Source organism: Crotalus tigris, unplaced genomic scaffold (genome assembly GCF_016545835.1).
Source record: "Crotalus tigris isolate CLP2741 ecotype Arizona unplaced genomic scaffold, ASM1654583v1 scf7180000018216.395306, whole genome shotgun sequence".
Classification (NCBI taxonomy): Eukaryota; Metazoa; Chordata; class Lepidosauria; order Squamata; family Viperidae; genus Crotalus; species Crotalus tigris.
The window spans coordinates 313,251-332,575 of record NW_024096886.1 but is presented as its reverse complement, the minus strand read 5'-3'; the positions used below and the strand labels follow the sequence as shown (position 1 = coordinate 332,575).

The following is a 19,325-nucleotide window of genomic DNA, read 5'->3' as shown; positions in this document are numbered from 1 at the left end:
TAAGGATATAATATAGTTAACCTTTTTTCCTAAATATTTCCTTTCACTATATTTAGACATTTGCTAGGAATAATGAGCCATTATTGTTTCAAAAAATGTGCTAATTCCAATTTCAAAGGTAAGCTTCTGTTGTTGTTTTTATAGAGTTGCCTCCAACTTCTTCCAGACTAATTTTTTTCCAAAACATTTGACTTGGACATTTAATGATTTACAAAGATCTCCCATGTGTGCTTTTCTGTACTGCTTCTGTAGTTTGTAACCCTATACTGAAATGTTTTTCAGTTCAGACAATTGTACACTTTTTAAGAATTAAAAAAGTACATTCCGATTTGTTAAGTTCATTTCAATTTTTTTTAAAGGCTGTCACTTAAATTTGGGGGGAGTAACATAAGGCCATTTCATTCATAGCTACGAAGACTAGAATGAAGAATCAATTTATAGTTACTTACATTATATCATAAAGAACACAAACTTGTATATTCAGGTATAATCAACAAAAATTGTGTCATGTCTCAAAGAGGAAGAAATATATCACACATATGTTTTTGTAGATTGCAGTTTATCTCATCAGATACAGTGCAAAACTGTATGCAACAAACTGTTAATTCTTAAGTAAAGTGGTCATGGAATTCTGTCAATTAGGATACATCAGTTTTTCCCTGTACTTACATTTGTCTGAGTTATGTGGCAAATACCCATGTTCCTCAACCTCTCCTCCAGATGAAATTTCTTCTTTTATATTTGCCTTTCCCCAGCTTTTATGACAGTTTTTCCCACTCACTGGCATTTTATCACATGACTAGGTTATGTTTTAATGCAGCAATATTTAGATTTTATTGCTGAGAATGTGTTTAAACTAAGGAACCAATGCAATATTCTCCATATGTTTTTTCCCAGCTTAATCTCATGAAAGGACAAATGTAGACTGGCTATTTTTCAGCATGTGCCTAAATAACCACACAGTCCTTATTGGTTGTTTGTATGCTGTATTCAGGAAGCTGTGTCTCCAAAGGACAACTGCATTTGAGGAAGACAAAATGCCACAGAGTAAAAATTTTGACTTTTATATGATCCCACAATCATTTTTGCAATTTTGTACTCCCTATATTATGGTATCTAACAGAAACCATAAATTATGCCTGGGGATAAATTAAACAAGCAAACATTTATTCAGAAATATTTATATGTTGCCTTATTTCTGAGGAATTATAAGTAGCTGTTTCAAAGCTGGACTAACCAAACTTCATCAAATTGTGCAGAAGTTCCATAACTTTGCAAATATCAAGTACTTCAAAGAACTCCTTGTGAACTCTTGTAAGAAAAAAAATATTAAAAAGCACTTGTATAGTGTAATAAAGAATTACCAGGAAACATGGCAAACAGCAAAATGACTGGCTGTTACCTTAATGTTCTCAAATCCCAAAGTTTGATGCCATCACCAATGGCTGCTGTTAAAAAGAGATTGTAAGCTTCATGTGGTTGACAGCTAAAAGATGATCCCTGAAAGAAAAACAAACATTAGTTTAAAATTACAGTAGCTTGGATAGTTTAGAAAACATTTCCACGGTTGAAACTCCATAGAAGAACATGTAATAATAAATAAAATAATAAAAGCCAAAATTGACAAAAGATCAGATTTTTCTTCAATGTAAGTGTCATACAGCCATTCAGAGAATTGTTAAATCTAGCTTTCACGGTACTCTGTTTCTGCTCAATGATGGCTTATATTGTTACTATGGTTTAGAACAGCGGCCCCAACATTTTGGACACCAGGGATCAATTCTGGAGAGAAAGATTTTTCCACGGACCAGAGGGGGTGTGGTTTCATATGCTGTCTGCATCCCGTGGAAGGGGCTTCGCTTGTTTGTGGGGCCTGGTTTCTGGCATGTCATGGACCGGTGCCAGCCCATGGACTGGGAGTTGGGGACCCCTGGTTTAGAATACGCTTATAAATCATTTTAGCACAATGAATTCCTGTTTATTTTATTCAAAGTGCAATTCTAGAAAAGTAAAAAACTATTTTCGAGCCAAATGAAATCACTTTATAAAACAGTTTCTTTTCCTAGATCAACCACTATCTTTAAGATCTTTTGAATTTGTCTTTTGGCAGCCATTCTTTTGAGAATTGAAACTGGTTTTCATCAGCAAAATGAGTCAGCTATGATTCTGGAATTATGGAAAGTTCATTTATAGGCATCTATGTCTCTTCTTTGAAGACAACTGTGCTTTGCAGATGGATCAAAATCAACTTTTTCTAAGTATATTTCAAACTGTTTTACAATCTTTTGTCATTTAAGATAAATCTTTATTAGGAATTAACTGCTTTTCGAATCCTTTTCTTATTAAAAGGAATCATATAAATATTTGAAGCAAATAAAATTAAGCAACCATTGGAACACCCGAAAGATCTGGTTAGGGCAGACTGTCATGGAAAAAAAATGATCTATGTGTTTGCTAAGAGCAGACATTATCTTGACAGCACATAATCGGTCAATAAAATAATCAATCAATCAATCAAAATTAAACAATATTTCAGCAGTCAAACAATAGCAAAAGAATTCATATTAGACAGCTGACTGAAAGCTTCTGTAAGAACTCTAATACATATGGACTCAATTTTTACTGAATTGAATTAAATATAATCATATTTACTAATCCTGAATATGAATTTAAATAATCAAAATAAATAATTTCAAGTAGCATCAATGTTATTAAATATGTTTTGTAGTTTTTCCTTCAGAGAGGAGGGAGGATTGAATAATTCATATGAGTTTTGCCAAATATTCAGTGCCTGAAATTATTTTTAGCTATAGACAGTGAGTTTTCAGAAATGTTGATATATAATTAGGAAATGTCCCAATTTTAAGTCAGTGGATATTCAATAGAGCATTAAAGTTGACTGCAAAAGGATTATAATAATCTCATAGATTGACCGTTATATTAGTATTTGAAATGTATTCATTTTTAAATGTATGTAATTAACCAGTGACATTTGATAGAAAACATATAACTTACAATACACCTGAATATAAAATCTGTTCCTTGAGGAAATTCTATTAAAATGACTAGAGAGTTCTATAAAAATCTAGTGGTAATAAAAAAAATAGCACTAAACACCATTAAGCAATTGGGAACTTGTATTCAGGTAAAGAGAAGATAAGTTTTTGATGTTACAGAACATGGACCACAACATGGACAACACAGAATACACTTCTACTTTCAAAAGCATTTGGCATTTTGAATCTAAAATAACATTTAATATTTATTTTAAATAATTATTTACTTTTGAGGTAAACAGTTATTATTTGCTTATTTATAACATTTTATTACTTTTTTCATATTATTTAAAATAAGGCCAAAATGAGGAATGTTGAGGTTACTGTTTTGAAAGAAAGACAGAAGCACAGATTAAATTACAGATAATTCTGGACTTACAACCATAAATGAACCTGCAATTATGGTCATAGGTTGTGATTGTCATTAAGCAGGTCAACAGATAACCACACTCTAACCACACCCAATCTTATGACATTTCCATGAGTTCATGAAATCTCACAAATTCTTGTATGAGAATGACAAATTTGTCAAAAAGATTTTGACATTTGTTTGACATCTCAAGACTCTACTTTTTTGCATGAAATCATAGAAGGTAAGATTTAACTGGGTTCCCCTTTTTTTAAAAAAAAGTGTACAAGTTTCTGGGTCATCATGTGAGATTATATAAGGGCACATGGCATCCAATCCCTTGTTAAAATGAGATTAAGATGTTAAACGTGTTTTAAACAATACAATTACAGCAGAAGTCTGAGATAAATTGCCAATAATCACTTGCATTCAAAAGAAACTGGAACATTTTTGAGGTCTGGGGATGTTCAAAAAGCATCCAAGAAACATAGTTTGGAACTATATTTATTACGGAACTTTACACAGAGTACCTTGTGACTAATGCTAGGCTAAGAAATGAGAACACTGGATTTATAATCCTGTTTAGGCTTACTGGATTGTATTAAAAAATGTCATTGTCTTTCATCCAAAACTCTGATTCAAAGGTCAATGTGTAGTCCAGTAGACAATAGGATGCCTTATTAACTTTATTAGCCAAAGAGCCAGGCACAGGAATCTATGGGTGGTTCTTTCTGAAAATCCTGGCATCCTGAACACTATCTCTCTAGACCAGTGTTTCCCAAACTTGACAATTTTAAGGCATGGGGACTTCAACTCCCAGAATTCCACAGCCAGCAATGCTGGCTGTGGAATTCTGGGAGTTGAAGTCCACATGCTTTAAAATTGTCAAGTTTGGAAAACACTGGTCTAGACCAGAGGTTTGCAAGAGTAGTATTTCAGTCAGGTCCATAAACAAAATAAACAAAAAGCATATTTCTTATTTTTATTAAATAGAAATCCACTGCCATTATTCTGATACTATTCTGCCAGATGATAGATTATTCAATCCCATATCATGATCTTCTTCAGAAGATTACAAAACCCTTCAGTCATGATTTGGGGCAAGCACGGCCAAGAAGAGAAATATGAAGTGCCGCTATGTAAGTAGAATGTGTGCTTTTAAGGCTGGATAAAGCCCTTAATTTTCCATTAACCTTGAATTGAATGCCAAACACTGAATATTTATACTAGGTTAATACACCTTACTGGGTGTGAGAAATAACAAGGAAGCTAGGAAAGAAAATAAAGTAAAAGCAAGTAAAAGCAACAGACAGGTCAGTTGACAATTTGTCTCATAGATGGCAACATAGCCCAGGTAGAGGAAAAATTAACCAAAAAACAATAAAATATAAACTAACATAAAGGGAAATTATATAAAATTATAAAATTGTCAGCTTTAAAATTTGTTAATCTTGTATACAAACACACACACACACACACACACACACACACACACACACACAGAGCTATATGAATGTATATATATTCCAAATATCCTTTTATGTGCATCTGCTGGATTGCACCTTCGTTTTCTACTTCTAACAGGATTTCTTCCCAAAGCTTTCCCAAAGGTATTTGCTTAATATAGCCATGGTGTTTTGCTGCCAGCATTTCACTATAAAAGTTGAATATATGTTGAAAAGGTTGATTTAGGATTGTAATCTTCCATTTTTCATGAAAATAAGACTAATTTCATTCCCCATGTGGCTGTATGTCCACAAATTTCAAAGTGAGCTCTGCTTAACTAACTTGAAATCATTCTGCTGACACTGAGAAATAAAACAGAGGAAAGGGCCAACATATAACAAATGATACTTGTAGAGTTTAGTATAGTTAAATGTTGTAACAGACCAGTCTCATAAAACAACATAAAAAAACTATGCTAAAGTCATTTTAAGGAACTGTTTCAATGCTACAACAGAAAAGACATTCAAGATGGATGGCTGTCTGTAGCCTGACTAATGAGGATAACAGCCTAGTAGGGATAAGTCAGATTATATCCCAGTGCGTCTATATTCCTTAAAGTATTGGCACATACCGCCAAAGCAACTCAGTGTTAATGTCTTTAACCTAAAATTAAAAGATTTGGTTGATAAGCAACCAAGTACAAATTTCACCCATACAACTTCTACTCCAAAGTTTAGTTCATGCTATAGGCACCTAAGGCTTTTTAAAAAAGTTAATACAAAAGTCTGTTCCACCTTCTAAAACAAATCAGACTCTTCCACATCCTATGGCTTACTTAGACAAGTACAATTAATCCATATCATGCTATTTCCTACTTAATCTCTTTCTGATATGAGAGTTTTTTGCAAATTGAATCAAGTTGACTCAGTACCATGTATTTATTTCCATTACAGAAATGGAATTAAATAAATTAACTGTAGTCTAGTTTGCAGAGTACTATAGCTAATAAAAAGAAGCCCTAGTTTAGAATATGTTTTGCATGTAAAGTCTGTCCAAATAATCACATTACAATTAAAATCCTAAGGGGAAAATATACAATTTTATCACTTAAAGAACAGCCACTGACAAAACCTGGAGCAAAGATAGTACAAGAAATGTAGTACAGGTATAGTACAGTTATGCTCAGCTAATTTTAAAGACTGAGATGAAGAATAAGGAAAAGGGTAGTGTCTAAAATGACAAGATCCATATAGTTTAAGACTTTGCAAAACAAGGACATATATATACTGAACATAAAACTGTGCAAGATACTAACGTTTCCTTAAGTAAAACATTATTCATGGGATGGAAAACTTAAGAAAAACAATTCAGTCCAAATCTATAAAAATGAATGTTTCCTAATAAAGTTTTGCCACAAGGGGTATCAGTGGTTCTGTTACACATCTTGCCAATCATACTTTATGCACAATGTCATACTATCTAAACATGCATTGTAGTAACATGGAATAAATTAACACATAGGAAGGAGATATTGAAAGTATTGTTTAGACTTACTTCCCTTTACATGACAGATAAATGACCTATTATGGTACTGACACCGCTACCAATAGTGTTGAAGACTGGGGTGCAAATCAGTGAGCAAATTAATTGTAAGAAACATACTATAGCAATACATTTACCAATACAGCATAAAATAATGTATCTAATATTTCAGAAAACTAAAGACAGAGGGTGGAACTCACTGGTGTATCTGCAGTTTGCCAGTTACATCTGTGCAACAGAGCTTCTTTCTAAAATCCGTTGTATGCTAATAGAATAACACGCAATAGTTTTGCAATTCACTGGAATTTCAAACATGCTTTATGGATGTATTTTCATGAAAAATATTGGTCCACAAACTTATGGTACTTCAGCATGAAGCAACAGAATCTCTGGATCAAAAATTCTGCATCTATTAAGACTTCCCAGATTTAATTCATGATGTTCCAAAACAATTTTTTTTAAAAAAATGCATGTGTCAAACATACCACAATATTGTGTACATCGTTTGTTTTGCAGTATTCATGAAGACAAAACATTTGACAAAACACATGTCAAATAACTGAGTTGAGCAACACTGAACAGCATTTGGAAGGATTGCAATATGTGGACTGTACCTTAGACAATAATACTGAATGCTTATCTACGTTCCATGTAACCAAACAGCCCCAATATGCATACTGAAAAACTCCAGAGACGCTATAATTTCCAAAAGCACAAGACAAACATGCATTTACAAAAGAAAGAGAAAAAATAGGGAGGGAGAATAGGACAATAATTTCAGTGAACAATCAGTATATCCAGCGCAGTGGAAGTGGCTGATCAAGCAACAACAGATCTCATCTTCCTCCACTCTGTCCCCACCCTCTGCGCATGTTATTAGATTTTAATGTTTGCTTTTAATTTATTTATATTTTAATGTACATATATAAATGCATTTTTATGACTGTAAGCTGCCCAGAATTACCGTGTGGTAAGATGAGCGGCCAATAAATTTTATAAATACATACATACATACATACATACATACAGTGCCCATGGAATGCTAACTGATTTTCAAAGAAAGTTAAAATGAGAATTTGAGGGAAGTAAAAAGTAGTATCTTGGGGTGGGAGGGACACAATTAGGCTACCTGAATCTCCACATAGGAACTCTCTGTACTGCAAGGTTTTGTTGAAAATGCCATACAATCAAACGGAAAATAGAAGCCAGTTCTTCAATTCACACGTTACCCTCAAAGAAGACACAGAACTTTGAGTGGTGATAACTGCTTCACAAGCAGAACCAAAGGAGCAAAACTAACATGAATTATTTGCCCAGATCTTCCACCCAATGTAGCAGACATTTTCCCAATCAAGACAAAGACATTCAAAATATAAATCAAGTTAACCTTCGCAAAGTTTGAAATGATTTAATCGTTAGTTTGTTCTTATGTGTACTTATTCTATTCATTTGCACTTTGGAAAATACTGGAAATATAAACAGAGATCGTGCCTACCTTATTTTGGCAAATCTGGTGAACTGATCTAGAGTGAGCATCTCTTATCAGTGCTGCACTACAGCCCACGTTGAGGTCAAATATTTCTAGAGCTCTGTTACTCCCAGCTGCCAATACAATATCTGTAATTTCTGTAAGTTAAAGTTCTGTTAGACAAATTATATGTTATAAGTATGGCAGTCAGTATATCCAGGCTTTCATTTGTCAGGAAAAATATGTACTGCGTTTAAATCACTTAGAATAGGTATATCAAACTTTAACAGAAAGGGAAATAGAGATGGTGATACCATACAAGTACGTGATTGCACATGATCCCAGGTTCCAGTCACTAAGGCATGACATTAGTTACCAGAATATGAAACCTCATAATACTTTTTATTATCTTTTTAATTTATTTTTGCTCATTACAGGTAGTCGATTTATAGCAGTTCATTTAGTGACTATTCCAAGTTACAATGGTGCTGAAAAAAGTGACTTATGACCATTTTTCACACTTATGACCGTTGTGGCATCTCCAAGATCATGTGATCAAAATTCAGACACTTGGCAACTGACTCCTATTTATGATGGTCCTGGGGTCAAGTGATCCACTTTTGCAACCTTCTGGCAAGCAAAATCAATAGGGAGGCCACATTCACTTAACAACGGTGTTACTAACTTCACAACTGCACTCATTCACTTAGCAACTGTGGCCAGGGAGTCGTAAAATGGGGGAAAATCCATTTAACAACTGCCTCACTTAGCAACAGAAATTTTGGTCTTATTTGTGGTTGTAAGTTGAGGACCACCTGTATTACAATAAACAATTGTAATGAAAGAACTAATGCCTTTTGCAAAACAACACCAATAATGATGACAGAGGATACAGGAATAGAAGTCATTCACTGCTGCAAGACTGGTAATTTCCACCGTAGACGACATTGGAAATTTCTGTATTGATTTGCAAATACTCTTTGTTCTATATCTGCAGAAATAAATCAGATAAACATGTATCCTCTAGATTCATGAAGCAAAAGAAAAAAATAAAATCCATATTTATTCTAACCCATATTTCAAAGACTTGGTTTTAGCATCTTTTTTATTCTTGCCTTTTCTACTTCGGAGAAATATAGGATCCAAATATTTTGTCAAAAAAAAAATAAAGATTTTCTTAATATATACATTCTGTTATCAATAAAAAGAACTGAAGATCTTTGTTTTCCGTATTTTTATTAACACACATCAGGTACTATATTAAGTTACATATACATTTTTCCTTTAATCTATGAAAATAATAGATGAAAATAATACAAATACTTAAGAATGATGCTTATATTCCAATAGCAAAAGTTAAAGTTCCTTCCCTGCACAGTGGAAAATATTGTTTTCCTAGGCTTATACTGGAACAAAGAATGACAAAGAATTTCAGCTGATCCTGTACAATATATGCAAACTGAGCTTGATAGTTAAAATGTCAAATTCTTCTGTTCCACTCGTATTATATGCTGGGTCCTGTCCAACATGATGTGAGTGACTCTCAGCTTATGCAATGGGATTGTCATCCCATCTACAGCATGATTTTTCCCTACAGTTTGCTTTTAAGGCAGCATTTTTTTTATTTTGTATTTAATAGCAATAGGATTGCCAAAAAGAATGGGTGGGTTTTTCCTCCAATGAATTACCTGCGTAAGCCTCCTGAATCTGGCAGACAGGAGAAAACGGGAGGAGGGAATTTTAATTCCTTTTAAATCAATGATCCCTGAATCAGGAATCTGTGTTAAGGAATTCACAATACAATAAAACTCCTATTTATTTTGATTTTATTCTGTAATGCAAATTGTAGGTCTAGATTGCTAGGCCTGGATCAGAAACAATGGTTGGAAACTGACCAAAGAGAGAAACAACCTGGAATTAAGGAGAAACTTCCTAACAGTAAGGACAATTAACAGATCGCCTTCAGAAATCGTGGGTGCTCCATCACTGGAGGTTTTTAAGAAGAGACTGGACAGTCACTTGTCTGAGATAGTATAGTTCTCCTGCTTGAGTGGGGGGCTGGACTAGATGACCTCCAAGGACCCTTCCAGCTCTATTCTATTCTAAGGAACCCAGCAAGACATAACAAGTTCAGGTTCCTCTATTTTCATGCTATAGAACTTGCTCGCTCAAATCCTAATTTATAGGGGGGGGGAATCAATTGTAAAACTATGAAGTTCAGTCCACATATAAGTATGTATGTCTAGTATCTGAAGAATACAGAAACTATGATGATGTGAATGAGCCATCACAATTCAAACCACCCCATAAAGCATCCTGTTACCTAGTTTGGGTAATGTCTGCAAGAAAACAAGCAAGCTCAGAGAGCGCCAAGAACCCTTCACCCCATAAAGTTGAACTTTAATATAAGAGAATTAAGACATTATTACTCATGTTTCTGACGATGTTCCACAATTTTATTTTCCAATTCAGCTGTTTACCAAATCTGACTCACCAGATAAAAGAAATGACAGAAATAACACAGTGATACATACGTGGAAGAAATGAGGTAAATTGACGTTACATAAATGATTAATAATGTCATATAATATCTCCTTTCTTAGTTTTCCTTACACTATAATTTCATCTGTCAAATGGGAAATCAATCATTCCCATTTTCTTTCATTACTGATTCTTCTCTTTTTCAGTTAAAACAATAAAGAAATACCTTTACTTGACTTCTTTTAATTTATTAATTGATTAATACCCTTTAGTAATGCTTATGTAAGTATATATATATATATATATATATATATATATATATATATATATATATATATTGCACTGATTTCTAAAGCTATTTTGAAATAGCCTATTTTTATCCAGAAGACAAGCTAGCTTTATTTTTTTTTCTAATATTTAGAATAGAATAGAGCTGGAAGGGACCTTGGAGGTCTTCTAGTCCAGCCCCTGCTCAAGCTGGAGAACCTACACCATCTCAGACAGGTGGTTGTCCAGTCTCTTCTTAAAGATCTCCAGTGATGGGGCGCTCAGCCTTAAAAGTGTTTTTTTATTGTTAAGAATGAGTATTTACTTAAAAAATAATACCTTTAACTGATTACTCTATCAAACTGTAGCAATGTTATGCATCCTTCTGCAGTGTGGTAATATTACATAACTCATAACTCTACAAATAATATATTGGAAAAGAAAAAGAAAAAAGCAATAATAATTCCACAAAAGTTTTAAAATTAAATCTGATATAATGCCAAAAAAAAAAAAACCTAATTCAGATCAGACTCAATCTTCCCTCTTGGAACACATTTCATTTTAATAATTATTTTTATTTATGGCAAAATTTTCATTTGTTATACAAGGTAATATCTACATATTTTGCAGTATATATAATGAATACTTAATAAATACAACCTTAACAGCTATAACAAATCTAGAAATATACACCAATATTTCTGTTTCTGAAAGCTAGTACATAAGAAATCTCACATTTTACTATTTTTTTGCACTAACAGTGGTGTTTCTATACTATTTAAAGAACTACTGAATGGACTTGCACATGTCAACAAAATCTTATTAGCACAGTATTACATTTTCTACTAATGCTACTTTAAATACATACCGTTTTATCTCATCTTTGCTGGTGTCAAGATAGTATCTTAATAAATAAAATTCTGCTCCACAGGACAATAATATGAATGTATCTATATAATAAAACTGGGCTGATCGGATAGATTTGTGAAATATATTGTTTCCCTGAAATTAAAAGTACAAAATAAATATTGTTTATCCTGTAATTCTCATTTAGAAAGCACAGGTAGTTTATTTATAGACTATTGTCATCTAGTTTATTTTTCAAACTGAAATATTTTTTTAAATTACCAATCTTAATTTATCTTACATTGTTCTTCAATGCAGTTTAAAGCAACATTTATCAATATTATGACATTCCAGCTCCAATAGACTTAGCCAATACACCAACAATTATATTTATTGGCTTGTGTTCTGGTTTATTTATAATTTACTGCATTTATATTCCACCACAATCAGTTGAACTCATGATGAGGGATAGAAGAATTTGGTCACGTATTTTTACTCCCACTAAAAAATATCTTTTTCCCTTTTTGTTTGTTTTTTGCTTGCTTTTGCCTTGGAATTAGTAATTTAAGGAGACAGAGAAACAGAAATTAGTAAATAAAAAGTTCCACTGAAAATGTTGAGTAAACAAACCAAACAGAGGAAAGAATGTCATGTTAATTTTTTAGTATAAGACTTAGGAAATGTGCATTGTTTCCATGTCCACATTAGATGATTGTTATTCTGATTTTCTTTTAATAGTACAAATACAGAATGACCACATGAATAAAAATGACAAAAAAATATTTTCAGCATTGACTGGCGAGTTCCTCCTTCCAAAATTTAACTATGACTTCCTCCAACTCAAAATCTGAACTTCTAAGAACATGAACATATATTTATGATGATAAAGACTCATCATAACCCAAAATAGTGTCAAGATTTGTTTGAGGGGAAGGCATTTATTTATAGGATTCAGGCATTTTCTGATTAGACCTCAGACTTATATTCCGAAAGAACTCCAAAATCCCAAATACAATTATCTGATGGGTACAGCATGAAAGAAAGCCCTGTCCCACCCTGTTCCAATTAGCTGGACAAGTCTGCAGACTTGCATGGAGGGGAAACTGTTTGGCAGGCTGTAGGAATGGAGCTGAAATCCTGAAGATTTCACTTCTGTTCTTGCAACTGCCACAGGATTTCTATTCCGTGCATAGAGAGCAGCTGAAATCCTTTCCAAGGTTGCAGGAGTATTTAAGGACTGCCTGCCAGGAGGATTTCAGCACTGTGCATAGCTGAAAGTTTTAGTTCTCAGCTGCCTGCCCAGAAGATTTCAGCTTCATATGGAGGTAAAATCATCCAGCAGGCATCTCTTTTGCTCTGTTCACTTAATGACCAGGGAGATTGCTTAATGAATGCAACCAATAGTGCCATTACTGCAGTCATAAGAATGTCTTGCTTAATGATCACTTTGCTCAACAACTGAGATTCTAATCACAATTGTGGTCATAAGTCAAGGACTACTTGTAGTGTGGTTGCTAGGCCAAGAAGTCGGAAATGATAGTGAGGAAGAAACATTTCCCTATTGTCAGGCTTTGCTTAGTTGAGACGTGGTGATGATAAGCCATCTATGAAAAAGGGCTCTGCAGAAGATACCAATCTTGGAGCAATTTCATATTTGGTAGCACTATGGATTGGCAAAAAGGTTGCTATAGTGGCATTCATGAAAATACAGTCAGCAAATACAGTCTATGCTTCTGGAACTATGCAAACAGGATGAGAAACACTGATAAATATCTATACTTCTCAATAGCAATAGATAACCATCCAGTCTTCTGCTGAGCATCCCTTTGGAGAAACACTTCCATTGTTACAATGCCTTGACCTTGACCAAGATAAATTTGAAAAAGAAAATCACTCTTGAACCTTAGAAAGATTATCAGGAATCATATTTCTGGTGGTCCCAGTGAGAGATGCAAGATTTATATCTACTCTAAAAATCAGGAAATATTAGAGCCGCCCTAAGTTGGCCAAGAATTGCAAGAAAGACAAATTGGTATTATGAGCATGATAACTAAAATGTGAAATACCACTGATTTTTTTTAAAAAAAACCTTTGTTATTAAGTTATTAATATGCAACATATTTCAAATATATGCAATTAGTATGTTTTTGGTGGTCAAATGGAATACAGAGTATCCCAAATCTATTTCACTTAAAAAGCTTACCAGACATAAAGAGGGCTCTGCACTGCTGACTGACCAGATCTTTAATGTTCTGTCTTCAGAAGAAGAAACAAGCCAATTGTTGTCATGGCTCCAACCAACTGAGGTAATAGCACCATCGTGTCCTAATAAAAATAAATACATTTCAAAATGAAATTCTTAGAAAATCACAAAGCAAAATATATTAATCAGCTATACTATGGTACAGTTGGAAAAACAGGATGTTGCACTATTTTTTTTCCTCTCCTCTCTCTGAAACTGCAGAACGTTCTGAGGCACCAAAAGAGTATTTACCATTACACTCCTGGATACAATCCAAGGTATTTTTATAGAAATATTGATGTTCCCTTGTGCATACTTATAAATTCATATAGAGACTTCTTAATAACGGTATCTGTGGGGAAATGAGGACAAATATCAAATGGCAACTAGGATGATCAAATAAAAATCAGTACCTAATATGATGCTTTTCTTTTTTTCACAGACCACATTTCATACATGAGGACTTGAGAAGCAAACTTTTATAAAGAAAAATAAATATACAGTATACAGCCCTGGGGGTTTAACTTAGGGAAGTTAATTTTCAGTGTCCAGGGTAGAACACACATATTTTATGATGCATTGAGGAGACGGGGGAGCGGGGCAGTCAGGACATGCAGTGGATAAAGTAAAAATGATGTTATTTTGCAAAGATATGCAATGGGAGAAGGTTTAGATAGGTTGTTTTTTTCTTTTCTGGGTATGAAGCCTAGAATTTACAGATGTCTGTTTTGTTCACCAACAAAAGTCAGTGGAAAACTGTACAAGTAATCCTTACTTAATAACCATTCATTTAGCAACCATTCATGTTACAATGGCACTGAAAAAAGTTATTTGCAACTAGCCCTCTCGCTTACGATCATCACAGTGCTCCCCACAGTCACATTGCTATGATCCAGCTCTTGGCAACTTACACCAGTTCCAGCATCCTGCAGTCATATAATTGTCATATGTGATCTTTGCAGGCATTGTCCAATAAGCAAATTCAATGGTAAAGCCAAGAGATAGTCACAAGTCATAGTTGTTTAATAATTGTGGGTAATTTGCTTAATAACCATGGCAAAAAGACTATAACATTGGGTATGGTCCATACAATACCTTAATTAATGACTGCGCTGCTTAAAAAAATATTTTCCGGTCCTTATCCTATAAGTTGAGGACTACCCTGTACTTCTATTTACAGGTTGTTTTTTTCTATTAAGCGACACAATTTCAGGGAACATGAAGAGCAGCAAAAAAAAAGGGAATTATGGTCCTTATGTGGCACATAGGCTGCCCATTTTTGCAGCCTGTGAATTGGAGATATCATAAGAAAAAATATAAATAAAATCCTGGTGACACATCTAATATTTGCAACTTGTTGAACTAGTTGAAATTACTAACATTAATATACTTAAAGATCCTAGGCTGTCCCCTAGTGCCTAGCAATGATATTTTACTGATTCCAATTTTTATAGAAAAAGTCTCCATTTTAACCATAAGAAATCTCTGTCAGCTAAGAATAAATGGTACAAGCCTCACTTTTTAAAAACTCTAATAATTTTTGGAATAAAGGGAAAACTTTCTTCCCCTAGGGAAAAACATTTCCTTCTGGAGCTGTTAGCCATGTATACAATTCTACTGTCAGAACTAAAGTGAAATATGTATCCTTAAAATGAGGGAGCCTTTAATTAATATAGAATAAAGTGGAATTATTAATCCTTGTGATCTGTATAATATGTTTCCATTAAGAAAAAATTACCTTTTTAGCAGCAAGTCACATTCTGGCTCTTATATACATTAAGATGAGCTACTATAGATCTTCTCACTTGGCCAACTCCTAAACAGATCTATTCCAGTTGTTAACTGATTTTTCTATTTTATTATTTTCATAAATGCAAGAAAACTTGTTGAATTTTTTCTGGCTGTTTCTGTTCTATTATTTGGAATTTTGATTTTGTTTTTATCATATCAGATCAGGGGACAAAGAAATAAGGATAGCTAAGAACATAAAAAACTAAAAATTAATTTACCTGAATAAACAGTTGGTTCTCCTATAAGGTTTGATTTGAATGCCAGCAAAGTTCTGTCAGCTAAACCACAAGCTAATAACTCTCCATTTCCTAGAAAAATGAGAATAGCAAATTAATCTAGTATAAATAAAAAATGCCAAAAAATATAGACAGACAGATTCCCAGGCCAGAGTTGGCCATTGTGTAAACACAGAACTGTTAGCTTTAAGGTTTCCAAGTACTCCATCAAATAACTATTAATATTAGTAAACCATAGAAAGTTGTCATTTTCCCCCTCATACCTGAATGCTGAATACAGCATATGGCAGTTGGTTTATCAGTTACAGTAATTTGCCTCACACTTTTGGTTGGAGGAGATTTTCCAAGTGGATAGTCTTCCTTATTTCTTCTTCAATAATAAAATAAAAATAAAAGGGAAAAGAACAATTAGTGAAGAAAGAATAAAGGAGATTTAGCATTTCTTTCAATACTACTAATTTTAAATTGTGCAAATTGAGCAACAAAGATAATTAGAGATTTGGAGGCTAAAACATATAAGGAACGGTTGCTGGAATTGGGTATGTCTAGTTTAATGAAGAGAAGGACGAGTGGGGACATGATAGTAGTGTTCCAACATCTCAGGGGTTGCCACAAAGAAGAAGTCAAGCTATTCTCTAAAGCGCCTGAAGGCAGGACAAGAAGCAACAGGTGGAAACTAATCAAGGAGAGAAGCAACCTAGAACTAAGGAGAAACTTCCTGATAGTTAGAACAATTAACCAGTGGAACAATCTGCCTCCAGAAGCGGTGAATGCTCCAACACTGGAAGTTTTTAAGAAGAGTCTGAAATGGTATAGTGTTTCCTGCCTGAGCAGGCGGTTGGACTAGATGACCTCCAAGGTCCCTTCCAATTATTATTACTATTATTATCGATCATCGCAGTCAGCCAGATGTTCAGACTGGATTTGGCATTTTGTCTACCTATCGAGTCCTTACACAGGACCTGGGATAGGCAGATGTAGATGTTTGATGGTATTATAGATATCGTCGCAGAATGGAAGCAGTTCCTAGTAAGGCCGCCTTTTGCAATTGACTAATAGCAAATTTGTCAATGCCAATGGTGTTCAAGTGGTGCTCCAGTTGTTTTGGGATTGCACCCAAGGAGCCTATTACTATTGGTACTACACTTGCTTGCTTTTGCCACAGTCTTTCTATTTCTATTTGTAGGTCTTTGTATTTTGTTATCTTCTCCAGTTCTTTCTCATCTATTCTGCTGTTTCCAGGCACTGCCACGTCCACTATCCAGACTTTTTTGTCTTTCTTATCGCCAATTGTTAAGTCTGGGGTGTTATGTTGCAGGTGCTTGTCTGATTATTATTATTATTATTATTATATACAAATTATAAATTGTGCTTGGTTATGTTATATTATAACTGCAAGATAATGCTAATGTGCTTTTGGTATTAAACAAGTTTTCGTATTCATTGAACAATTGTACTACTTACTGTCTCCAACGTCTCTTGCATTCCGATGTCAACCTGTTGTGCTTTACTTTTGAATTTGGGGAAAACATGACCATGCTACAACAGGAAAAAAAAGACTCCAATATATATGATGATATTTAGCACTCTATTACCAGTAAATCCCAGCATCAGAAAAAAATATTTTCCTCAAGCCCATATGAAACAAGGAAGAATTAATACCTGCTCCATCCTCTAATCCAGTGGTTCTCAACCTTTTTAATGCTGCGACTCCCAACCGGTCATAAGTCAAGGACTACTCAACCAGTCGTAAGTTGAGGACTACTCAACTGGTGCAGCACCGTTTGCAGAATGGGACTTTTGGTGGGCTCAGCAGGGCAGAGACAGCCTGGACAATTCCTATTGGCTTTTGAAAGCCAATAGAATTAGACTGTATTCAAGAGAGTCTATTCTATTGGCTTTCAAAAGCCAATAGAATAAAAGGAAATAGCACAGCTAAGGAAAAGGGGGGAAAAATGGTGGACTGCGTTGTTTGGCGACCCCCGTGAAATGGTCGTTCGACCCCAAATGGGTCCCGACCCACAGGTTGAGAACCACTGCTCTAATCAATGGTCAATGCTTTCTTCTAAGGCAATTTCATTTTTATAAAACTCACTCATCAACTGTACGGACAGGGCTTTTTTTCTCATAGAACGCCCAGAACGGAGTTCCGGCGCCTTTTTTGGATGGAACCTTGTAGGGTAGGCAAAGCAGGTTGTATGACATGTGTGAGTTCCGGCACCTTTTTTTTTTTTTTTTTAGAAAAAAAAGCACTGTGTACGGATAAATTTACTACAATGTGGTGCTTGGACATAATTACATGCATGAAGCAAGGAGATTTTTTTAAAAAACATTGATCAATACTACTATCTATATCAACAATTACAGTCCTGTTGTATGTTGTGCAAGAGTTTTAGAAATTTGAACGTAAGTATAAATATTTTAACAGTATTGTGAATACATACATACAATTTCTAGGCTGCCCACATTCCAAATGACTCTGGGCAGAATCAAAAACAACAGCACAGTACGAATATAAACAGCTGCAAAATAGCCACTATCAGGGAACAAAAACATTTGTCCACATAGCTAGCAATTCCTGGAGTCTGTTCTTCTATCACAACCCAAGGCCTGAAGAAAATCCCAAATTTTTAGAGAACACTTAAGGATGGCCAAGGGGGTGTTATTCCAAAGGGCAGTTGCAATAACAAAGAAAGCCATTTCTGGATTCCACTAAATGGAACTTAATGAAGAGAAGGACTAGGGGGGACATGATAGCAGTGTTCCAATATCTCAGGGGCTGCCACAGAGAAGAGGGAGTCAAGCTATTTTCCAAAGCGCCTGAAGGCAGGACAAGAAGCAAGGATGGAAACTAATCAAGGAGAGAAGCAACCTAGAACTAAGGAGCAACTTCCTGATAGTTAGAACAATTAACCAGTGGAACAACCTGCCTCTAGAAGCAGTGAATGCTCCAACACTGGAAGTTTTTAAGAAGAAACTGGACAGCCATTTGTCCGAAATAGTATAGGGTTACCTGCCTGAGCAGGGGGTTGGACTTGATGATCTCCAAGGTCCCTTCCAACTTTATTATATTATGGATCATCGCACAGTCAGCCAGATGTTCAGACTGGATTTGGCATTTTGTCTACCTATCGAGTCCTTACCCAGGACCTGGGATAGGCAGATGTGGATGTTTGATGGTATTACAGGTATCGTCGCAGGATGGAAGCAGTTCCTAATAAGGCCGCCTTTTGCAATTGACTAATAGCGAATTTGTCAATGCCAATGGTGTTCAAGTGGTGCTCCAGTTGTTTTGGGATTGCACCCAAGGAGCCTATGACTATTGGTACTACCCTTGCTTGCTTTTGCCACAGTCTTTCTATTTCTATTTGTAGGTCTTTGTATTTTGTTATCTTCTCCAGTTCTTTCTCTTCTATTCTGCTATCTCCAGGCACTGCCACGTCCACTATCCAGACTTTTTTGTCTTTCTTATCGACAATTGTTAAGTCTGGGGTGTTATGTTGCAGGTGCTTGTCTGTTTGAATTCTGAAGTCCCAGAGCAGTTTAATTTTATCATTTTCTATGACTTTCTCTATTTTATGATCCCACCAGTTTTTGCTTA

The 19,325-nt window shown here is 34.6% G+C and overlaps 1 protein-coding gene across 2 annotated transcripts in view; it reads right to left on the bottom strand.

Moving 5' to 3' along the window:
* WDR27 (WD repeat domain 27) overlaps positions 1–19,325 on the bottom strand; it is a 71,748-nt gene that overhangs the window by 30,639 nt on the left and 21,784 nt on the right. For both annotated transcript variants that reach the window (XM_039348934.1, XM_039348933.1), the window contains exons 15-22: positions 17,189–17,263; positions 15,988–16,094; positions 15,707–15,796; positions 13,659–13,780; positions 11,478–11,611; positions 8,755–8,852; positions 7,889–8,010; positions 1,403–1,500 (exon numbers count right to left, since the gene is read on the bottom strand). In XM_039348934.1, the coding sequence (XP_039204868.1) occupies positions 1,403–1,500; positions 7,889–8,010; positions 8,755–8,852; positions 11,478–11,611; positions 13,659–13,780; positions 15,707–15,796; positions 15,988–16,094; positions 17,189–17,263 (846 nt within the window). The remainder of the gene's footprint in view (positions 1–1,402; positions 1,501–7,888; positions 8,011–8,754; positions 8,853–11,477; positions 11,612–13,658; positions 13,781–15,706; positions 15,797–15,987; positions 16,095–17,188; positions 17,264–19,325) is intronic.